This window comes from Bos grunniens, chromosome X (genome assembly GCF_055505025.1).
Source record: "Bos grunniens cultivar Pamir isolate PY7600 chromosome X, Bosgru_T2T1.0, whole genome shotgun sequence".
Lineage (NCBI taxonomy): Eukaryota > Metazoa > Chordata > Mammalia > Artiodactyla > Bovidae > Bos > Bos grunniens.
Genome location: NC_141194.1, coordinates 11,937,420 through 11,955,333, shown reverse-complemented (window position 1 = coordinate 11,955,333; position 17,914 = coordinate 11,937,420). Strand labels below are relative to the sequence as shown.

Below are 17,914 nucleotides of genomic sequence, written 5' to 3'. Positions count from 1 at the left end.
CAGCCCTCTGGGGCTCAGGAAGAATGGTCACCTGACATCGGATTGTGTTTTGTTTGGAATCCTAGATAGGCCAAGAGAGGATTTCTTTTTGTCTCATGTAACGTCAAGCAGTGACCAGTGTGGGACAGCGTAGACATGCCACCATGTCATCAGGAACCCAGCTTTCCTCCAGCTGTGTACTCCACCATAGGCTGTGGCCCTTGCCCTCATGGTCACAAGGCAGCTCCTAGAGCTCCTGCCTTCACAATCACATTGCAGGCAGGAAGGAGGGAGGGAAATGGCAAAAGGAGCTGCCAGCTGAGAACCTTCTTTAATGATCCTTCCTGGAAGCCTCACCAATGACTTCAGTGAGCCCCTCCATCTGTAGGAGAGGTTGGGAAACACAGCCTTTTAGTTGAACACATTGCAGTCCCCCCATATATATTTATACATGGTCATACTGGTAAGGAAAAAGGTGAGAAAGGCTATTGGGTAGGCAACTAGAAGTCTCTGCTACAGATACTAGAGAAATGTGCACTATTACTAAATTTAATTTAAATCAGCTTCATATTGATTTTCTCCCTATATGTAACATAATTGCAGGCTTCCCTATTTCATTTCAGTTTAACATCTCTTCCTATCACATGGGTTACTGGGGCACTGACTGGCCTTCACTGCACAGCCTCCTCTCTATCTTCCTTTACTCTAAGCCATGACTATGCTCTCAAATTTCCCTGGTCACTGAGGAGACACGGTGGGGGAGGTCTTCTTCAGGTTCTAGCACCGTCATATAATAGAAATCACTTGTGTCGGTCAACTTTTGCCATGTAACAAACCACCCCACATTTTCATTTTCGCACCTTAACACAACCATTTTATAATATTATTATGTCTTACAGTTCTGTGGGCTGATTTCACTGAGCCAGGCAGTTCTTCATCTGGTCTCACTAGAAACACTGTTTTGGGGGTTTCTGTAACTAGTAGTTATCCTAACAGATCCCACAGTCCTGTGTCGACTTTCTATGGGAAAAGAACTTCACACTAAACGAAAACAATGTATTTTTCCCCACCATCTTAAAAGGTCGATTTAAGCCCTTGGTACTCCTTCTTCTTGTCTTTTTTTTCTTTTACATAATCCTTCTTATTTAAAAGAAAAAGACAAAGAAGAAGAAGGATACAATGAGTTTCAATATAAAAAATCTTTAAGAAAAAGGCTACAAATTTTAAGGATTAGTAGGTGGACACATTCTCGCTTTCCTTCCTTTTACAGGTCAATGCCTTTGTTGCTTCCAGGGCTAACTGGCAAATATCTGGGGAATCTTCTGTTTGGGAGCTGTCCCGAACCACCTTCCAACCTAGAATCTTAAAACAAAATATACTTTCATCCGCAGGAATGTACACTCAGGATTCATTACCACACAAAGAAGTTCTTGAATTTGGAAGAAAAGAGAAATAGACAAGAGAAAAAGACAAAATAGTCTTTTTTGCAACCTGGTTACTAGCATAATTTTTATTTTAGATAATTCTCCGAGACCGTCAATTCAATAACTTAAGCTAGTTAGCATCATAGTTATGAGGCCTCAGAAAGCAGTCGTGTGTTTCCATAATAGCAAGTAATTTTAAGAATTTTCAAGAATATAAGTTAAAAATAATATAAGTGTTTTCACAGAAAAAAGAATATAAAACACATTTTCTAGCAAAGCAAATAACCATACACATAATTAAACATACAATCAACAACATATTTGCTTACTTAGAAAAACTTAAACCATGACACAAGGTGATTATTTGGATATTATTATTACAAAGGACTTAAATATACAAACTTGGTTGTGAAAGATCTGGCTAAGCCAGTTACGTAAAAGTCTATCTGTGATGTTATAGTTTCCAAGAAGTGCCGTAAAAGTCAAATAGTTAAACATTTCTCTGTGTTGCTTTTTTTTTTTTTTTGTAATTCTAGAAATGTTACATAAAGTGGTTCACCAAATCATGTAGACACATCACATGTACTGGGGTGGGGAGGGCTGAACTGATACGTCCAAGTTTTATAGACTCAGAAATGAATGAGAAGACACAATGGTACTATATTTAAAGCAAATATCAGTACATCATATCAAGAAAGGCATCTTACAATAATGAGTCTGTTTGAACACCACAATTTTCAGTTTGTATTTCTAAAATGGGGGAGGGGATCTATGATATACTGTCAAAAAACAGAGAACTGACATAAAAGCCAAATATAAAGATATAAAGGATAACAGTAACATTCAACCATCCATGGGTAAAAGGCCATCTGGACATAAGTCTGAGACCAGCAAGACACTGTCCACTGCAATTTCTCCAGTCTTGCCCTTGCCACGTTCAGCTTCAAAAATAATCTAATAAAGGAGAGGGAATAAAAAATTACTTGCAAATATTTAAATCAATGATAAAGTTCCACTATTTAGTTGCTATTAAACTGAACTCAATTCATATGTCCCTATTCCATAGAAACAGGCTTTGACACTGAATATATGGTAATGTATTTTTCAGATGCCTGGTATCTACACTGAGTGAATTACAATCAGAGAAAACAGGGCTCCTGCAACACTTAAAAGAATCTGGAAAGCCCTGGAAAGCTGAGAAGAGTAAAGTTTAAGAGGAAATTTTGGAATTCCTTCCTATTAAGAAGAAAAAAAAAAGCAAAACTAAAGGAATAATACGATTTTCTTTTCAAAACCCAGGCTAGAAGAAATTTAATTATCGTCATGAACCCTCCTCCTCCACTGGTGGGAATGCAAATTGGTACAGCCACTATGGAGATCTGTATGGTAGTTCCTTAAAAAACTAAACACAGAGCTACTGTATGATAGGCCAATCCCACTCCTGGGTGCTGAGAAAACTGCAGTTCGAAAAGACAGATGCATCCCAATGTTCATTGCAGAGCTGTTTACAATAGCCAAGTTATGGAAGCAACCTAGATGTCCATCAACAGATGAAGGGAAAAGAAGGTGTGGTATAATGGAATATTCAGTTCAGTTCAGTTCAGTCGCTCAGTCGTGTCCGACTCTTTGCGACCCCATGAATAGCAGCACGCCAGGCCTCCCTGCCCATCACCAAATCCCAGAGTTCACTCAAACTCACCTCCATCAACTCTGTGATGCCATCCAGCCATCTCATCCTCTGTCGTCCCCTTCTCCTCCTGCCCCCAATCCCTCCCAGAATCAGAGTCTTTTCCAATGAGTCAACTCTTTGCATGAGGTGGCCAAAGTATTGGAGTTTCAGGTTGAGCATCATTCCTTCCAAAGAACACCCAGGACTGATCTCCTTTAGAATAGACTGGTTGGATCTCCTTGCAGTCCAAGGGACTCTCAAGAGTCTTCTCCAACACCACAGTTCAAAAGCATCCATTCTTCAGCGTTCAGCTTTTTTCACAGTCCAACTCTCACATCCATACATGACTACTGGAAAAACCATAGCCTTGACTAGAAGGACCTTTGTTGGCAAAGTAATGTCTCTGCTTTTGAATATGCTATCTAGGTTGGTCATAACTTTTCTTCCAAGGAGTAAGCGTCTTTTAATTTCATGGCTGCAATCACAATCTGCAGTGATTTTGGAGCCCCAAAAAACAAAGTCTGACACTGATTCCACTGTTTCCCCATTTATTTCCCATGAAGTGATGGGACCAGATGCCATGATCGTAATTTTCTGAATGTTGAGCTTTAAGCTAACTTTTTCATTCTCCTTTTTCACTTTCATCAAGTGGCTTTTTAGTTCCTCTTCACTTCCTGCCATAAGAGTGGTGTCATCTGCATCTCTGAGGCTATTGATATTTCTCCTGGCAATCTTGATTCCAGCTTGTGCTTCTTCCAGCCCAGCGTTTCTCATGATGTACTCTGCATATAAGTTAAATAAGCAGGGTGACAATATACAGCCTTGATGTACTCCTTTTCCTATTTGGAACCAGTCTGTTGTTCCATGTCCAGTTCTATCTGTTGTTTCCTGACCTGCATATAGGTTCCTCAAGAGGCAGGTCAGGTGGTCTGGTATTCCCATCTCCTTCAGAATTTTCCACAGTTTATTGTGATCCACACAGTCAAAGGCTTTGGCATAGTCAATAAAGCAGAAATAGATGTTTTTCTGGAACTCTGTTGCTTTTTCCATGATCCAGAGGATGTTGGCAATTTGATCTCTGGTTCCTCTGCCTTTTCTAAAACCAGCTTGAACATCTGGAAGTTCACGGTTCACATATTGCTGAAGCCTGGCTTGGTGAATTTTGAGCATTACTTTACTAACCTGTGAGATGAGTGCAATTGTGCAGTAGTTTGAGCATTCTTTGGCATTGCCTTTCTTTGGGATTGGAATGAAAACTGACCTTTTCCAGTCCTGTGGCCACTGCTGAGTTCTCCAAATTTGCTGGCATATTGAGTGCAGCACTTTCACAGCATCATCTTTCAGGATTTGAAATAGCTCCACTGGAATTCCATCACCTCCACTAGCTTTGTTTGTAGTGATGCTTTCTAAGGCCCACTTGACTTCACATTCCAGGATATCTGCCTCTAGGTGAGTGATCACACCATCTGATTATCTTGGTTGTGAAGATCTTTTTTTGTACAGTTCTGTGTATTCTTGCCATCTCTTCTTAATATCTTCTGCTTCTGTTAGGTTCATAACATTTCTGTCCCTTATTGAACCCATCTTTGCATGAAATATTCCCTTGGTATCTCTAATTTTCTTGAAGAGTCTTTCCCAATCTGTTGTTTTTCTGTATTTCTTTGCATTGATCACTGAGAAAGGCTTTCTTATCTCTTCTTGCTCTTCTTTGGAACTCTGCATTCAGATGCTTATATCTTTCCTTGTCTCCTTTGCTTTTCGCTTCTCTTCTTTTCATAGCTATTTGTAAGGCCTCCCCAGACATCCATTTTGCTTTTTTGCATTTCTTTTCCATGGGGATGGTCTTGATCCCTGTCTCCAGTACAATGTCACGAACCTCTGTCCATAGTTCATCAGGCACTCTATCTATCAGATATAGTCCCTTAAATCTATTTCTCACTTCCACCGTATAATCATAAGGGATTTGATTTAGGTCATACCTGAATGGTCTAGTAGTTTTCCCTAGAGTCTTCTCTTGTGTTGTTGGAAGAGGGTGTTTGCTATGACCAGTGCGTTCTCTTGGCAAAACTCTATTAGCCTTTGCCCTGCTTCATTCTGTATTCCAAGGCCAAATTTACCTGTTACCCCAGGTGTTTCTTGACTTCCTAATTTTGCATTCCGGTCCCCTGTAATGAAAAGGATATCTTTTGTGGGTGTTAGTTCTAAAAGGTCTTGTAGGTCTTCAAAGAACCATTCAACTTCAGCTTCTTCAGCGTTACTGGTTGGGGCATAGACTTGCATTACTGTGATATTGAATGGTTTGCCTTGGAAAGAACAGAGATCATTCTGTTGTTTTGGAGATTGCGTCCAAGTACTGCATTTCGGACTCTTTTGTTGACCATGATGGCTACTCCATTTCTTCTAAGGGGTTCCTGCCCACAGTAGTAGATATAATGGTCATCTGAGTTAAATTCGCCGATTCCAGTCCATTTTAGTTCTCTGATTTGTAGAATGTCAATGCTCACTCTTGCCATCTCTTATTTGACCACTTCCAATTTGCCTTGATTCATAGAAGGCAATGGCACCCTACTCCAGTACTTTTGCCTGGAAAATCCCATGGATGGAGGAGCCTGGTAGGCTGCAGTCCATGGGGTCACTAAGAGTCGGACACAACTGAGCGACTTCACTTTCACTTTTCACTTTCATGTATTGGAGAAGGAAATGGCAACCCACTCCAGTGTTCTTGCCTGGAGAATCCCAGGGATGGGGGAGCCTGTTGGGCTGCCGTCTATGGGATCGCACAGAGTTGGACACGACTGAAGTGACTTAGTAGTAGTATGGACCTAACATTCCAAGTTCCTATGCAATATTGCTCTTTACAGCATCAGACCTTGCTTCTGTCACCAGTCACATCCACAACTGGGTATTGTTTTTGCCTTGACTCCATCCCTTCATTCTTTCTGGAGTTATTTCTCCACTGATCACCAGTAGCACCTACCGACTGAGAGTTCCTCTTTCAGTATCCAATCATTTTGCTTTTTCATACTGTTCATGAACTCCACGTTCAAGGTCAGGAGGGGTGGTGGTGAGGAGATACCCCTCATCCAAGATAAGGAGCAGTGGCTGCACTTTGCTGGAGCAGCCGTGAAGAGATACCACATGTTCAAGGTAAGAGAATCCCAAGTAAGACAGTAGGTGTTGCAAGAGGGCGTCAGAGGGCAGACACACTAAAACCATAATCACAGAAAACTAGTCAATCTAATCACACAGACCACAGCCTTGTCTAACTCAATGAAACTAAGCCATGCTGTGTGGGGCCACCCAAGATGGGTGGGTCATGGTGGAGAGGTCTGACAGTATGTGGTCCATTGGAGAAGGGAATGGCAAACCACTTCAGTATTCTTGCCTTGAGAACCCCATGAACAGTATGAAAAGACAATGGAATATTACTCAGCCATAAAAAAGAATGAAATAATGCCATGTGCAACAATATGGATGGATCTAGTTGGTCCTACTGAATGAAGTAAGACATAGAAAGACAAATGTGATATGATTTATATATGGAATCCAAAAAAATAGTGGTAAAAATAGTACATATAAACTTATTTACAAAACACAGCCACAGACATAGAAAATAAACATGGTTACCAAAGGGGACAAGGGTAGGGAGGGATAAATTGGGAGATTGGGATTAATATATATACACTATCATATATAACCCTGATGGTCTTTTGGTTAGGACATGGAGCTTGCACTGTCAGGGCCCAGGTTCAATCCCTGGACCAGGAACTAACATGGATGGACCTAGAGAATATCACATTAAGTGAAGTAAGTCAGACAAAGAAAGACCAACACCATATGATACCAGTCACATGTGGGATCTAAAATACGACACAAATGTGGACTTCCCTGGCAGTCCAGTGGTTAACACTCTGCACTCCCAATGCAGGGGGCATGGGTTTGATCCCTAGTCAGGGAACTAAGATCCTACATGTGGCACATTGGGGCCAAAACATAAATAAAATAAAATATGAGACAAGTGAACCTATCTACAAAACAGAAACAGACTCACAGACAGAGAGAACAGACTTGCGGTTACCAAGGTGGGGTGGGGGAGGGGTGGATTGGGAATTTGGGGTTAGGAGAAGGCAGCGGCAACCCACTCCAGTACTCTTGCCTGGAAAATCCCATGGACCGAGGAGCCTGGTAGGCTGCAATCCATGGGGTCTCGAAGAGTCAGACATGACTGAGCGACTTCACTTTCACTTTTCACTTTCACGCATTGGAGAAGGAAATGGCAACCCACTCCAGTGTTCTTGCCTGGAGAATCCCAAGACGAGGGAGCCTGGTGGGCTGCCGTCTGTGGGGTCGCACAGAGTCGGACACGACTGAAGCGATTTAGCAGCAGCAGCAGCAGCAGCAACTGCAGCAGATGCAAACTATTAGGGAATGGATAAACAGCAGGGTCCTACTGTAGGGCACGGGGAACTCTATTCAGTACCTTGTGATAAACCATAATGGAAAAGATTAGGAAGAAGAATTACAGTTAGATCCCCTACATATGAGCTTTCAAGTTTCTAGCTTTCAGAGATGCGAACCTACGTTCCATTCATGTCAGGCGTGAGTGACATTCCAGCTCGTCCTCTGTCTCCTATTGCTGATGATCCTTCAGCTCTACCATCTCCCACCTCCTCTCCCTCCTCCATCGGTAACTCTTCTTGCCTGTCCACTTGAAGCCAGCCCCTGTGTGCCAGCTGTTGTACTGCACTACTGTGCTTTTTGAGGTACTGTAGTGTAAGATTTAAAATGTTTTCTTTATTTTCCGTGTTTTTTTTTATGTATTATTTGTGTGAAAAGTATTATAAACCTATTACAGTACAGTACTATATAGCCAATTGATTTAGATGGGTACCTTGGCTAAATTTGTTGGACTTACAAATGTGTTCTAGGAACAGAACTCATTCATATGCAGGGGACTTACTGTATATAGAGGTAGAACTGAATCACCTGTACAGCAGAAATGAACACAACATTATAAATTAACTATACTTGAATAAAATAAATATTTTGGAAAATGACCTTTTAGTTTCCATTCATTGTGGTAAGTGCTGGGCACAAAATCAATGAGCAGGATGTGCTTTTATGTAGTAAGGAATTTAGGGCCTGGTTTGGAAGGAAGTTGGTGGGAGGAGCCTGACACATGAGCAGTTCATTTCCACAGAATATGATATGCCTGCATCTGACAAGTATTATCATTAGTTGTGCTGTTAAATACCTTGCCTATTTCACTCCAGAATATAAGCTCTTAAGTGGAGGGGAAAGTCTTATTCATCTCTGTAGCCCCAAGGCCTAGGTACTTCAGTAAGTGTTTTGCTTTGTTAAATCACTGAAAAAGAATGTAAATAATCTCATTTTATACAGTTTTCCACTTACGCTTTTGGGAGTATCAATTCCGTGATACAGCTGAGTTTTCCCCATCCTCCACAGTTCATCGGTGCTCCAGGTTTTCTCCCAGGCCAGGGCATTGTTCCTATTTTTCACAAACACTCTAAGCTTCCCTACTTTGTTTCCAGCCAGCCAGTAATGAAAGAGCAAACAGAAGTTGCTGTGGGGTTGCAGGTTGGGGAGGAGAAGTTTCAAATGGCTTATGTCCTTCTTCTGACCCGTCAGGGCTGAAACAGCCATATAGTAGCCAACAGCTGGAAGAGAAGAAAAACCTCCAGTTAATGAGGCCATTGCAAAGGGTTGGCTACAGTGAATAAAATAGCTGTTAAAAAATGAACCCTAGGTGCCTACAGGGAAAGCTCAAGTCCTTTTCATTTCAAATATTTAGGAACAAAATTTTCATGCTAACATGAATTTTAGAATCCTAGGGCTGAAATTCTTTGCTCTGTAGAGAAGGAAACTGAGAGTTAGAGAAACTGAGGAATCTGCTCACATTCACAAAGCTTGGTAGTGGTAGGTATGGGGTAAGAATCTAATTTAATGGTCTTTGAGCACTGTAGATAATTTTCAGCTAACAGAAAACAATGGAGTATTACTCAGCCATTAAAAAGAATACATTTGAATCAGTTCTAATGAGGTGGATGAAACTGGAGCCTATTATACAGAGTGAAGTAAGCCAGAAAGAAAAACACCAATACAGTATACTAACACATATATATGGAATTTAGAAAGATGGTAACAATAACCCTGTTTACGAGACAGCAAAAGAGACACTGATGTATAGAACAGTCTTTTGGACTCTGTGGGAGAGGGAAAGGGTGGGATGATTTGGGAGAATGGCATTGAAACATGTATAATATCATATATGAAATGAGTCATCAGTCCAGGTTTGATGCACGATACTGGATGCTTGGGGCTGGTGCACTGGGACGACCCAGAGGGATGGTACAGGGAGGGAGGAGGGAGGAGGGTTCAGGATGGGGAACACGTGTATACCTGTGGAGGATTCATGTTGATGTAGGACAAAACCAATACAATATTGTAAAGTTAAAAAATAAAATTAAATTAAAAAAAAAGAAACTAATTAAAAAAAAGAAGAAAATTTGTGTTCCAGAACTTTCCACCTGCACTGAGTTGTATATAAGATGGCTAGCTGGTTAGGTGGGTCCACAGTGTGGTATTTAATTCACAACATACATGAATTTGTACTAACGGTATCATGGAGCTGAGCCACCATGTGCAATGTATCACTTCAAGTTCTGTTTGAAGATGGCAGGAACGCAGATCACCTTCTGTTTCTCAGGACCTTTTCCCAAGGATTTTGTAACCAGTGTAGTGGATGTTTGCTCATCTGCAGCCTTCTGGTCGTGGCTTTGATGGACTTGGACAAAAACTCTCTTAGGGTGGGGTTTGAAGAAGTTGACAGAAAGAAGATATTCCTCTAGAAGCCAGGAGAAAGACATGGTGGGTGGGTGGAGTTTTCTGGTAGTCCAACTCCTAGAGACATTCTCAGGGCCCAGACTGACATTGCTCTAGTTTTCATTGGACCCAGAGACTGCCTGGTCTTCTTTCCCAGTTAGTCAGTTTGCCAGATTCAGAGAATAAAAGTGCAGAATGCCCTGTGGAGTTTGCATTTCACATAAACAACATGTCTGAGATATACTAAAAAGCATGTGCTGATTATCTGAAATTGAGGCATCCTACATTTTATCTAGCAGCTCTACTAGCTACAGTCTTTTGTGACCCACTGTGGTAGGTTTCCCTTTTACTCCAGTTCAAGCCCACTTTGATCTGTCCTTGAGATTTCAGCCTTCTAAAAATGCTGATTCATCCCGTGTTGGGTGAACCTCAGGGTTATTTGCAAATCAGGTGTTTGTAAATAGGGAACTTCTATCCTCTCCCTTAATCCCACGTTCTAACAGGAATTTTTGTTAGGAGATACCCAGGTTTCCTGATTGCATGTAAGGGCTTGCAAGGAAGGCTCTCAGGGAGGAATCAGTGTCAAGGAAGGATCTAGAAGGATCTTTTACCTGAGGGCTGGGCATATATCTCTCCAAAGAAACACTTTGATGGGTAAAGAACCAGATTTCCTGAAAGTATAACAGTTATTTCTAATTACAGAGTCAGCCTTAAATGACCAAAATTCTATTTATGCTCCAAATGGGATCTGCCGTCCAAATGCTCTGCCTCAAAGGAAGTTAGAGCCCATCAATAGTAGACAGTGGAAAGTAGGCAACTCAGAGCTTCAGCAGAGAAAAATTCAAGGTTAATTGGAATGAAAGAAATCCTCCAGCGATAGGTGGGCAAGTCCAGTCCAGGAGTTCAGAGTGCTGATCTGCTGCTCATTATGATTTCAGTGCTCTGAGAGGTGACGCTCCTAAAACTCCAGGTTTAGGGAGAGGTCATATTAATATTTCCTTTCCAGATTCCTTTCCCCCTCCTCCTAAACTCAAAAGACAACCACAGAGCACCATAGCTGGTAAACTGGGGAAAAGAAACAACTTCCTTCTACCTTTTCCCAAATACTCTTTATCCTTATACAAAGTCCTACATCTGTGTTTCATCAGCAGGGGAGTGAATACGGAAGAGGTTTGCTGGAGAATCCTTTACGGGGTAGGCGGGTGAGAAATGGACTAAGTCAATCATTTATCAGGGGAGACTTGGGAAGGTCTAAAAGCTTCCAAACGTGACAAACAACCCTGACTTCACAAGCAATGAGAACAATTACCCTTGAATCATTGGATAGCTTTAATTCCAGGACCAGACCACAGGACATGGATCAGTAAAGACTACATACCACTATCTCGGTCCGCAGGATTCCAGTTGAAATCATCTCCTATATCCTGTTTCCAGCCACAGATGCCATGGTCAAAGGTGCAGTCAACTGAGATATTTAAATCTGCTAAGAAAGGGATCATTCAGCATCATTTAGCAGATTAGGAAATGTTTTAACATTGGGAGCTTTGGAAGGCGTGGCCATGTTTGCAGTTGCTGTCAAGAGTTTAGGGAATTTGGGACTAAAAGATGCAAACTATTATCTATAGGATGGGTAAACAACAAAGTCCTACTGCATAGCACAGGGAACTATACTCAATATCCTATGACAAGCCATAATGGGAAAGAATGCAAACATAAATATATACCTATAATGTATAACTGGATCACTCTGCTGTGCAGCAGAAACTAACACAACATTATCAATCAAATATATTTCAATTAAAAACAAGTTTAGCTAAGTATGGCCATCTTGGTATCCATTTTGTTTGGCCCTGCAGTCTGCGAGGGCCTTAAACTGGCATTAGCCCTCACGCAAGTGCAAGCCCTAGATAAGAGCCCATGGAGTCACTCGTAAAAGCAAGTTCCTTGTATGATTTTCCCAACGTCCCCTGTGACTGACACCCTCCCCTGCTTCCCAGGGCCTTGTGTCTGCCTTAGATAAGACCTCCCTGAAGCTTACTAACACCTCAATTGTTTTCATTGGAATCCATCAATGCAACCTTAGCCCAACAAGCCCAAAGCACTACACACACATGGACCCTCAGAGAGGCGTGTGCCCCACGTTCTGCCTGGACTTCCCCCTAGGGCCCCTGGAGGCCATGCCATGTCGTTTCCCATGACCTGGAGTAATAAACTTGTCTATTTAAATTTCTTTTGTGGTCTTTTGTTGAACCATCTGGCACCCAGGGGCTCCATCTAACAAATGTTCATTTAACAAATCCTAACAACTACGTGGAGTACAGGGTCAGCTAGAACAACCTTTGACCCAGTGCCTCCAGTTACTTTTATGTAGATTGGGGTCAGCAAACTAACATCCTGGCCCACTGCTTGGTCTTGCAAATAAAGTTTTATTGAAACACACCACGCCTATTAATTTACATATTGACTGTGGCTGCTTTTGAGCTGCAGTGATAGAGCTGACAGATGCAACAGAGAGTGTATGGTTCACAAAGCCTGAAATATTCAGCCTCTGGCCCTTTACAGAAAAAAGTCCTGACCTCTGATGTAGGTGTCAGAAATTACCACTGGGAAAAAGAGGAAAGACTGAGAGGTTTCTGATTTGTAACGAATACCAGACTCTGGCTTGGAATGGGGGGCTTTTGCAGTTTATACTAAGGAATAAAGGAAGGGCAAAGAAAGGGGAAAAGCTAAAGAGATAAGGGGCAGCAACTGGTTGTTGACGCATTAATGATTTGCAAAGCATTTTCACGTACATTACATCATTTGATGTGGCTGCCACAAAAATTCTACAATCGTGCCCATTTTCAAGAAAGTAAAACTGAGAGTCATAAATGATTTGACCAAGTCCTCCAAACACTGAAGGCTGGAACTAGACCTGACTCCTAAACTAGATTGGAATCCAGGCTGTCCATCTACATATATTAAGCCAGTACAAACACACAGCCTCTTTTCTCACTTTCCTTTCTTCTTAACCTGTATTTTCCCCTATTCCAGAAAAGATGTTTCAGTCTAACTTCTAAAATTAAAAGATGCCAGGTAATGCTTGCTTCCATTCTTCAATATTCTTTATGAGTGCTATTACTCCTAAAATATACTCACTCCTAATATATGTTACTCACCTTTGTGTTTCAGATGGGATGATGTAGTTTTTCTTTGGACCAGAACCAGATCAACTTCACTTGCTTCATTCCCCTTAGGAGCTAACAATGAACACTTGATCAGTAAAAAGAAATCCCTAGAGCCCCACATACTAAGAAGGTATGAATCAATGAACAAAGATGGTTTATCATATATGGCTTATCATACATAGCTGGCTATTTATAACCATGGGCTCCACATTCACAGATTCAACCAATGACAGGTTGAAAATATTTTTTTAAAAAAATCCAGAAAGTTCCAAAGAGGAAAACTTGAATTTGCCTTGCATACGAGGAAACCATTTACACAGCATTTACATTGTATTAGGTCTTTTAAGTAATCTAGAGACTACTTAAAGTATAGGGGAGGACGTGTTTAGATTATATATGAATACTGCACTGTTTTATATAAACCTTGAGCATCCATGGATTTTTGTGTCTGCGGGGGTTCCTGGGACCAATCCCCCAGGGATACCAAGGGACAGCTGTGTTCTACTTACAGAGTATGTTACAGCAGTGTTTCCCTAACATTTCCAAAGCATTCATATTGGTGCCAGTTTCTGCATCTAGAACATCTTTTTTGAAAGGTGCCCCCAGTGGACCCCATTAGGCATCACCTAACTAACCTAAACACAGCATATTAAAAAGCTGAGACATGACTTTGCTGACAAAGATCCATATAGTCAAAACTATGGTTTTTCCAGTAGTCATATATAGATGTAAGAGTTGGACCATAAAGAAGGCTGAGCACTAAAGAACGGATGCTTTCAAGCTGTGGTTTTGGAGAAGATTCTTGAGAGTCCCTTGGTCTGCAAGATGAAACCAGTCAATCCTAAAGGAAATCAATCCTGAATAGTCGGTGGAAGGATTGATGCTGAAGCTCCAATACTTGGGCCACCTGATGGGAAGAAGTGACTCCTTAGAAAAGACCTTGATGCTGGGAAAGATTGAAGGCAGGAGGAGAAGGGGACAACAGAGGATGAAACGGTTGGATGGTATCACTGAGTCAATGGACATGAGTTTGAGTAAGCTCCAGGAGATGGTGAAGGACAGGCAAGCCTGGCATGCTGCAGGCCATGGGGTCGCAAAGAGTTGGACACTACTGAGCGAGTGAACAACAATAACAACAACAATGGGGCGAGCACAGACAAGGCAAAATAGAGAGGGAGCAACAGATGCCTGGTGAGAATGGAAGGGAAAGTCCCAGGCTGGGTCAACATGGAAATCCCCCTTCAGGGGCCGAGGCTGACGATGGCTCTGCACAGTCACTGGTGACAATGGTGATTCTCTAGCTCATGTAGAAAACTGAAGCTTAAGCTCTATATAGAATGTTCCTCTATTTTACCTTTTAAAATTATAACCACACAACTCTGACATTCTCCTTTCACTGAGTGTACCTGTAAAAAGTGCCTTCAAGAAGGAAAAAGGTAGAGCTTAGCAGATCTACCTGGGTGGGGGGGGGATCTCTCGGAGATTTAGGGGTGCGCTGCACCCAGAGCTGGGCAACCAGATGACCCAGCTGGCAGGACAAGCAGGCTTCCTTGGTCAGGAGCAGAAGGAGGGGCTGCATCAAATAGGACACCTCCTGGGTAAGTGGAAAGGGCTGACTTGTGCATCCCACAGCAGCAAATGTGATTTTGTTTCTGCAGAAGATGTTAGTTTCCAGACCGTATAGAGAACCTTGCTTCTTAAGATTTAAAGCTGACCCCATCTTACATAGGCTTCCCTGGTGGCTCAGACAGTAAAGAATCTGCCTGCAATGTGGGAGACCAGGGTTCGATCCCTGGGTTGGGAAGATTCCCTGGAGTAGGGATTGGCTACTCATTCCATAGGCAGAGGAGCCTGGCGGACTGCAGTCCATGGGGTGGTAAAGAGCTGGACACGACTGAGCGACTAACTGTCACACTTCACTTCACCGTCTTAGTTATGGCATCTTCCTCTTTCCTGTGATTTGCCAGGGAAAACTACAATTCACTTTTCATAAGATGCATAAATTAACAAAAGTCATACTTGATACTCACAAAACACATCTCCATGAAGGCTTTGCTCCTGTTGCACATGGTTCTCATTTCTTTTCTCATCCTCCAGCTTCTCTTTCTTTCTGTTTTCATTCCTCTTCTTTTCTCCGTGAGGGTTCCCATCTCTGGAAATGCTCTCTTCAGAGCTGAAGGGCTCCGAGTCAACCTTTGTGGTGGGCGTCCCTCTGGGTTCTGCGATGTTTTTCATTTTTACCTTCTTTCTCATGCTATTCTTGTGAGCAAGCAACTTCTTAATTCTGTCCTTGATGGTACCAGGTGCTCTGAGGAGTTCTTTCACAGAATTTTCTGGGATAACTAAAACCAACAGTAAAAGAGAAGTTCCACATTGACCAATAATCAGATCTCTCACAAAAACGGAGTATTTAAAAAATGTCAAAGTGCAGTCAATGAATGCTTCCAGAATCAACACATATGAGGCTCAATCATCTGATATTTTAGAAAGAACTGCATTTGCATCTGTTTTAAGTGGTTCCAATGGTTACAGCAGGATCTTAACTACCTTAATCGTTCAAAGACAAACCTTTGTTTTGCTTCATAAACTATGATGATGAAATACCTGCTCCTACTAAGCTGGGTTACAGATCACAACGTGATGAATTTTCCAGAATCCTCTAATATTTCTGCTTTCACACTGGTATTTGTCAAAGCTACTCTTGCCCAGGGAGCCCTGTAATTTGTTTAAATGTGATGTTAAAAAATTATAGCTAGCATTATGTTGAACCATATGTACATTGCCAATAAGGAGCCATTTGTGACCTACAAAAATGGTGACTTTTGATTCAGTGTACACATATCTTTGAATTTCTTCACCTCAACCAACTAGTATCAAAAGCTAAATGATTTTCCTTATTGATTATTTATAGAGAGGCATCTATATTTAGTTTTACGTTCATTTCGTATTTCTCACCACTAAATTAAATTCTTTTTTAAAATGCATCTTTGTAATAGACTGACAGACATAGAAAGCAAATTTATGATTGCTAAAGGGGAAAGGGAGTGAGAGATAAAATAGGAGTTTGGGATTAACAGATACACACTACTACTATATATAAAATAATCAATAAGGACCCTAGTATATAGCACAAATCCCTGGTCAGGGAACTAAGATTCCCACATGCTATGGAGCAACTAAGCCCACATGCCACAACTAGAGACTCCGTGTTCTGCAATGAAAGATTCTGTATGCTGCAACTAAGATCTGACACAGCCAAATAAATAAATAAATGACAAGTTGACTTTAAAAAAATGCTAGGATAAAAAGAGGGCATTTATAAGGTTAAAATGGGTGAATACATGTCAATTACTAAGATCAGTGGTCAATATATATTGGGCCTGTGTTTACTATTATTTTTAGAATTCATCATCAGAATGTCAAAAATCTTCTACTAAGTTAAATTCTTTTCCAGATCATACCTCTTCTGCTTGTGTTATTACTGAAGGAAAAAGTATGGGAATGGCCTCGTTGTACTCACACCTATATTCTTGAATATGCTCTGTAAAATGTGAACTTCTAATGATTAAAGCTTATGTTCAATGACTAAAGAAGCTGCTTTCCAATGGGAGCCATGATTGAATTTTGGTAAAGAAGCCACTGTCACTATTACTCCTCCTATGTGTGCATGGTTATAGAGCATTTAATACATTCTGGGTTGGAGTTATGCCCTACACATGGATGCTTATTTATTATGTATGGATTATTTCATGTAATAGCCAAAACAGTATTAAGGGTCAGATACTATTATGAGCTTCCCAGGAGACATAAAAGACACAAGTTCAATCCCTGGGCTGGGAAGATCCCCTGGAGAAGAGCATGACAACCCACTCCAGTTGCCTGGAGAATCCCATGGACAGAAGAGCCTGGCAGGCTATAGTCCATAGTGTCGCAAAGAGTCTGATATGACTGAAGCAACTTAGCATGCACGCACACACTATTTTGAAGAGAGAAACTGAGATCCTGAAAGGTTAGTTTGCTCTCAGACCATAGGCAGTAGGCTAGGGAGCCAGGAATAAAGCCAAGGCAATTTGATTCCAGAAGCCATGCTCTTGGTAACTAAATGACACAGTGTCCTTTCTTAAATTGACTGTTACTAACCAAGTTGGGTAGTACTAGAGTTTTGATTTCCTTAGAATGACGTATAGCTGCTGTCAAACTAAGACCACATTATCTAATGGTGCATTATTAATACCCACATATTCCCTGGTGGCTCAGATGGTAAAGAATCTGCCTGCAATGCAGGAGACCCGGATTTGATCCCTGGGTTGGGAAGATCCCCTAGAGAAGAGAATGGCTACCCACTCCAGTATTCTTGTCTGGAGAATTCCATGGACACAGGAGCCTGGTGGGCTACCATCCATGGGGTTGCAAAGAGTCAGATATGACTGAGAGACTAATACAAACACACACGTATAAGAGCAGTAAAAGAATACACACATCCACATTTAGGTTGCATTGTTCTTTGGATACAGATGGTGCATAAGGATAATTGACTAACTCCTCTTCTGTACTGCCATCTAAGGTCTGGACTTTTTCAAAAACAATACACTCATAATAAAAGCTACTTTATTATTATATACAAGCAGTTCACACAGATACAAATGTATTTTACAACACAGCATTTTATAATGCTGAACACTAATTAGATGTGATTCTCTCATTTTTCTATGACTTTTCTTTGCACGTAAGGGTGGATTTTGGTCATCCTTTAAGCAATGTTTGTTAAGACGTTAAGATCAATTTTCAAAAGAGACATGGCTGTTTATTTTACAGAGAATCAATCAAAGCAG

The 17,914-nt window shown here is 41.3% G+C and overlaps 1 protein-coding gene across 1 annotated transcript in view; it reads right to left on the bottom strand.

The window, feature by feature from the left end:
* Positions 1–1,938: 1,938 nt before the first annotated feature.
* Positions 1,939–17,914, bottom strand: part of LOC147339793 (epidermal growth factor-like protein 6) — a 41,571-nt gene continuing 25,595 nt past the window's right edge. The window contains 5 exon segments of the mRNA XM_086388853.1: positions 1,939–2,357; positions 8,485–8,750; positions 11,294–11,395; positions 13,074–13,154; positions 15,113–15,424. Coding sequence (XP_086244979.1) covers positions 2,247–2,357; positions 8,485–8,750; positions 11,294–11,395; positions 13,074–13,154; positions 15,113–15,424 — 872 coding nt within the window. The 3' untranslated portion in view covers positions 1,939–2,246.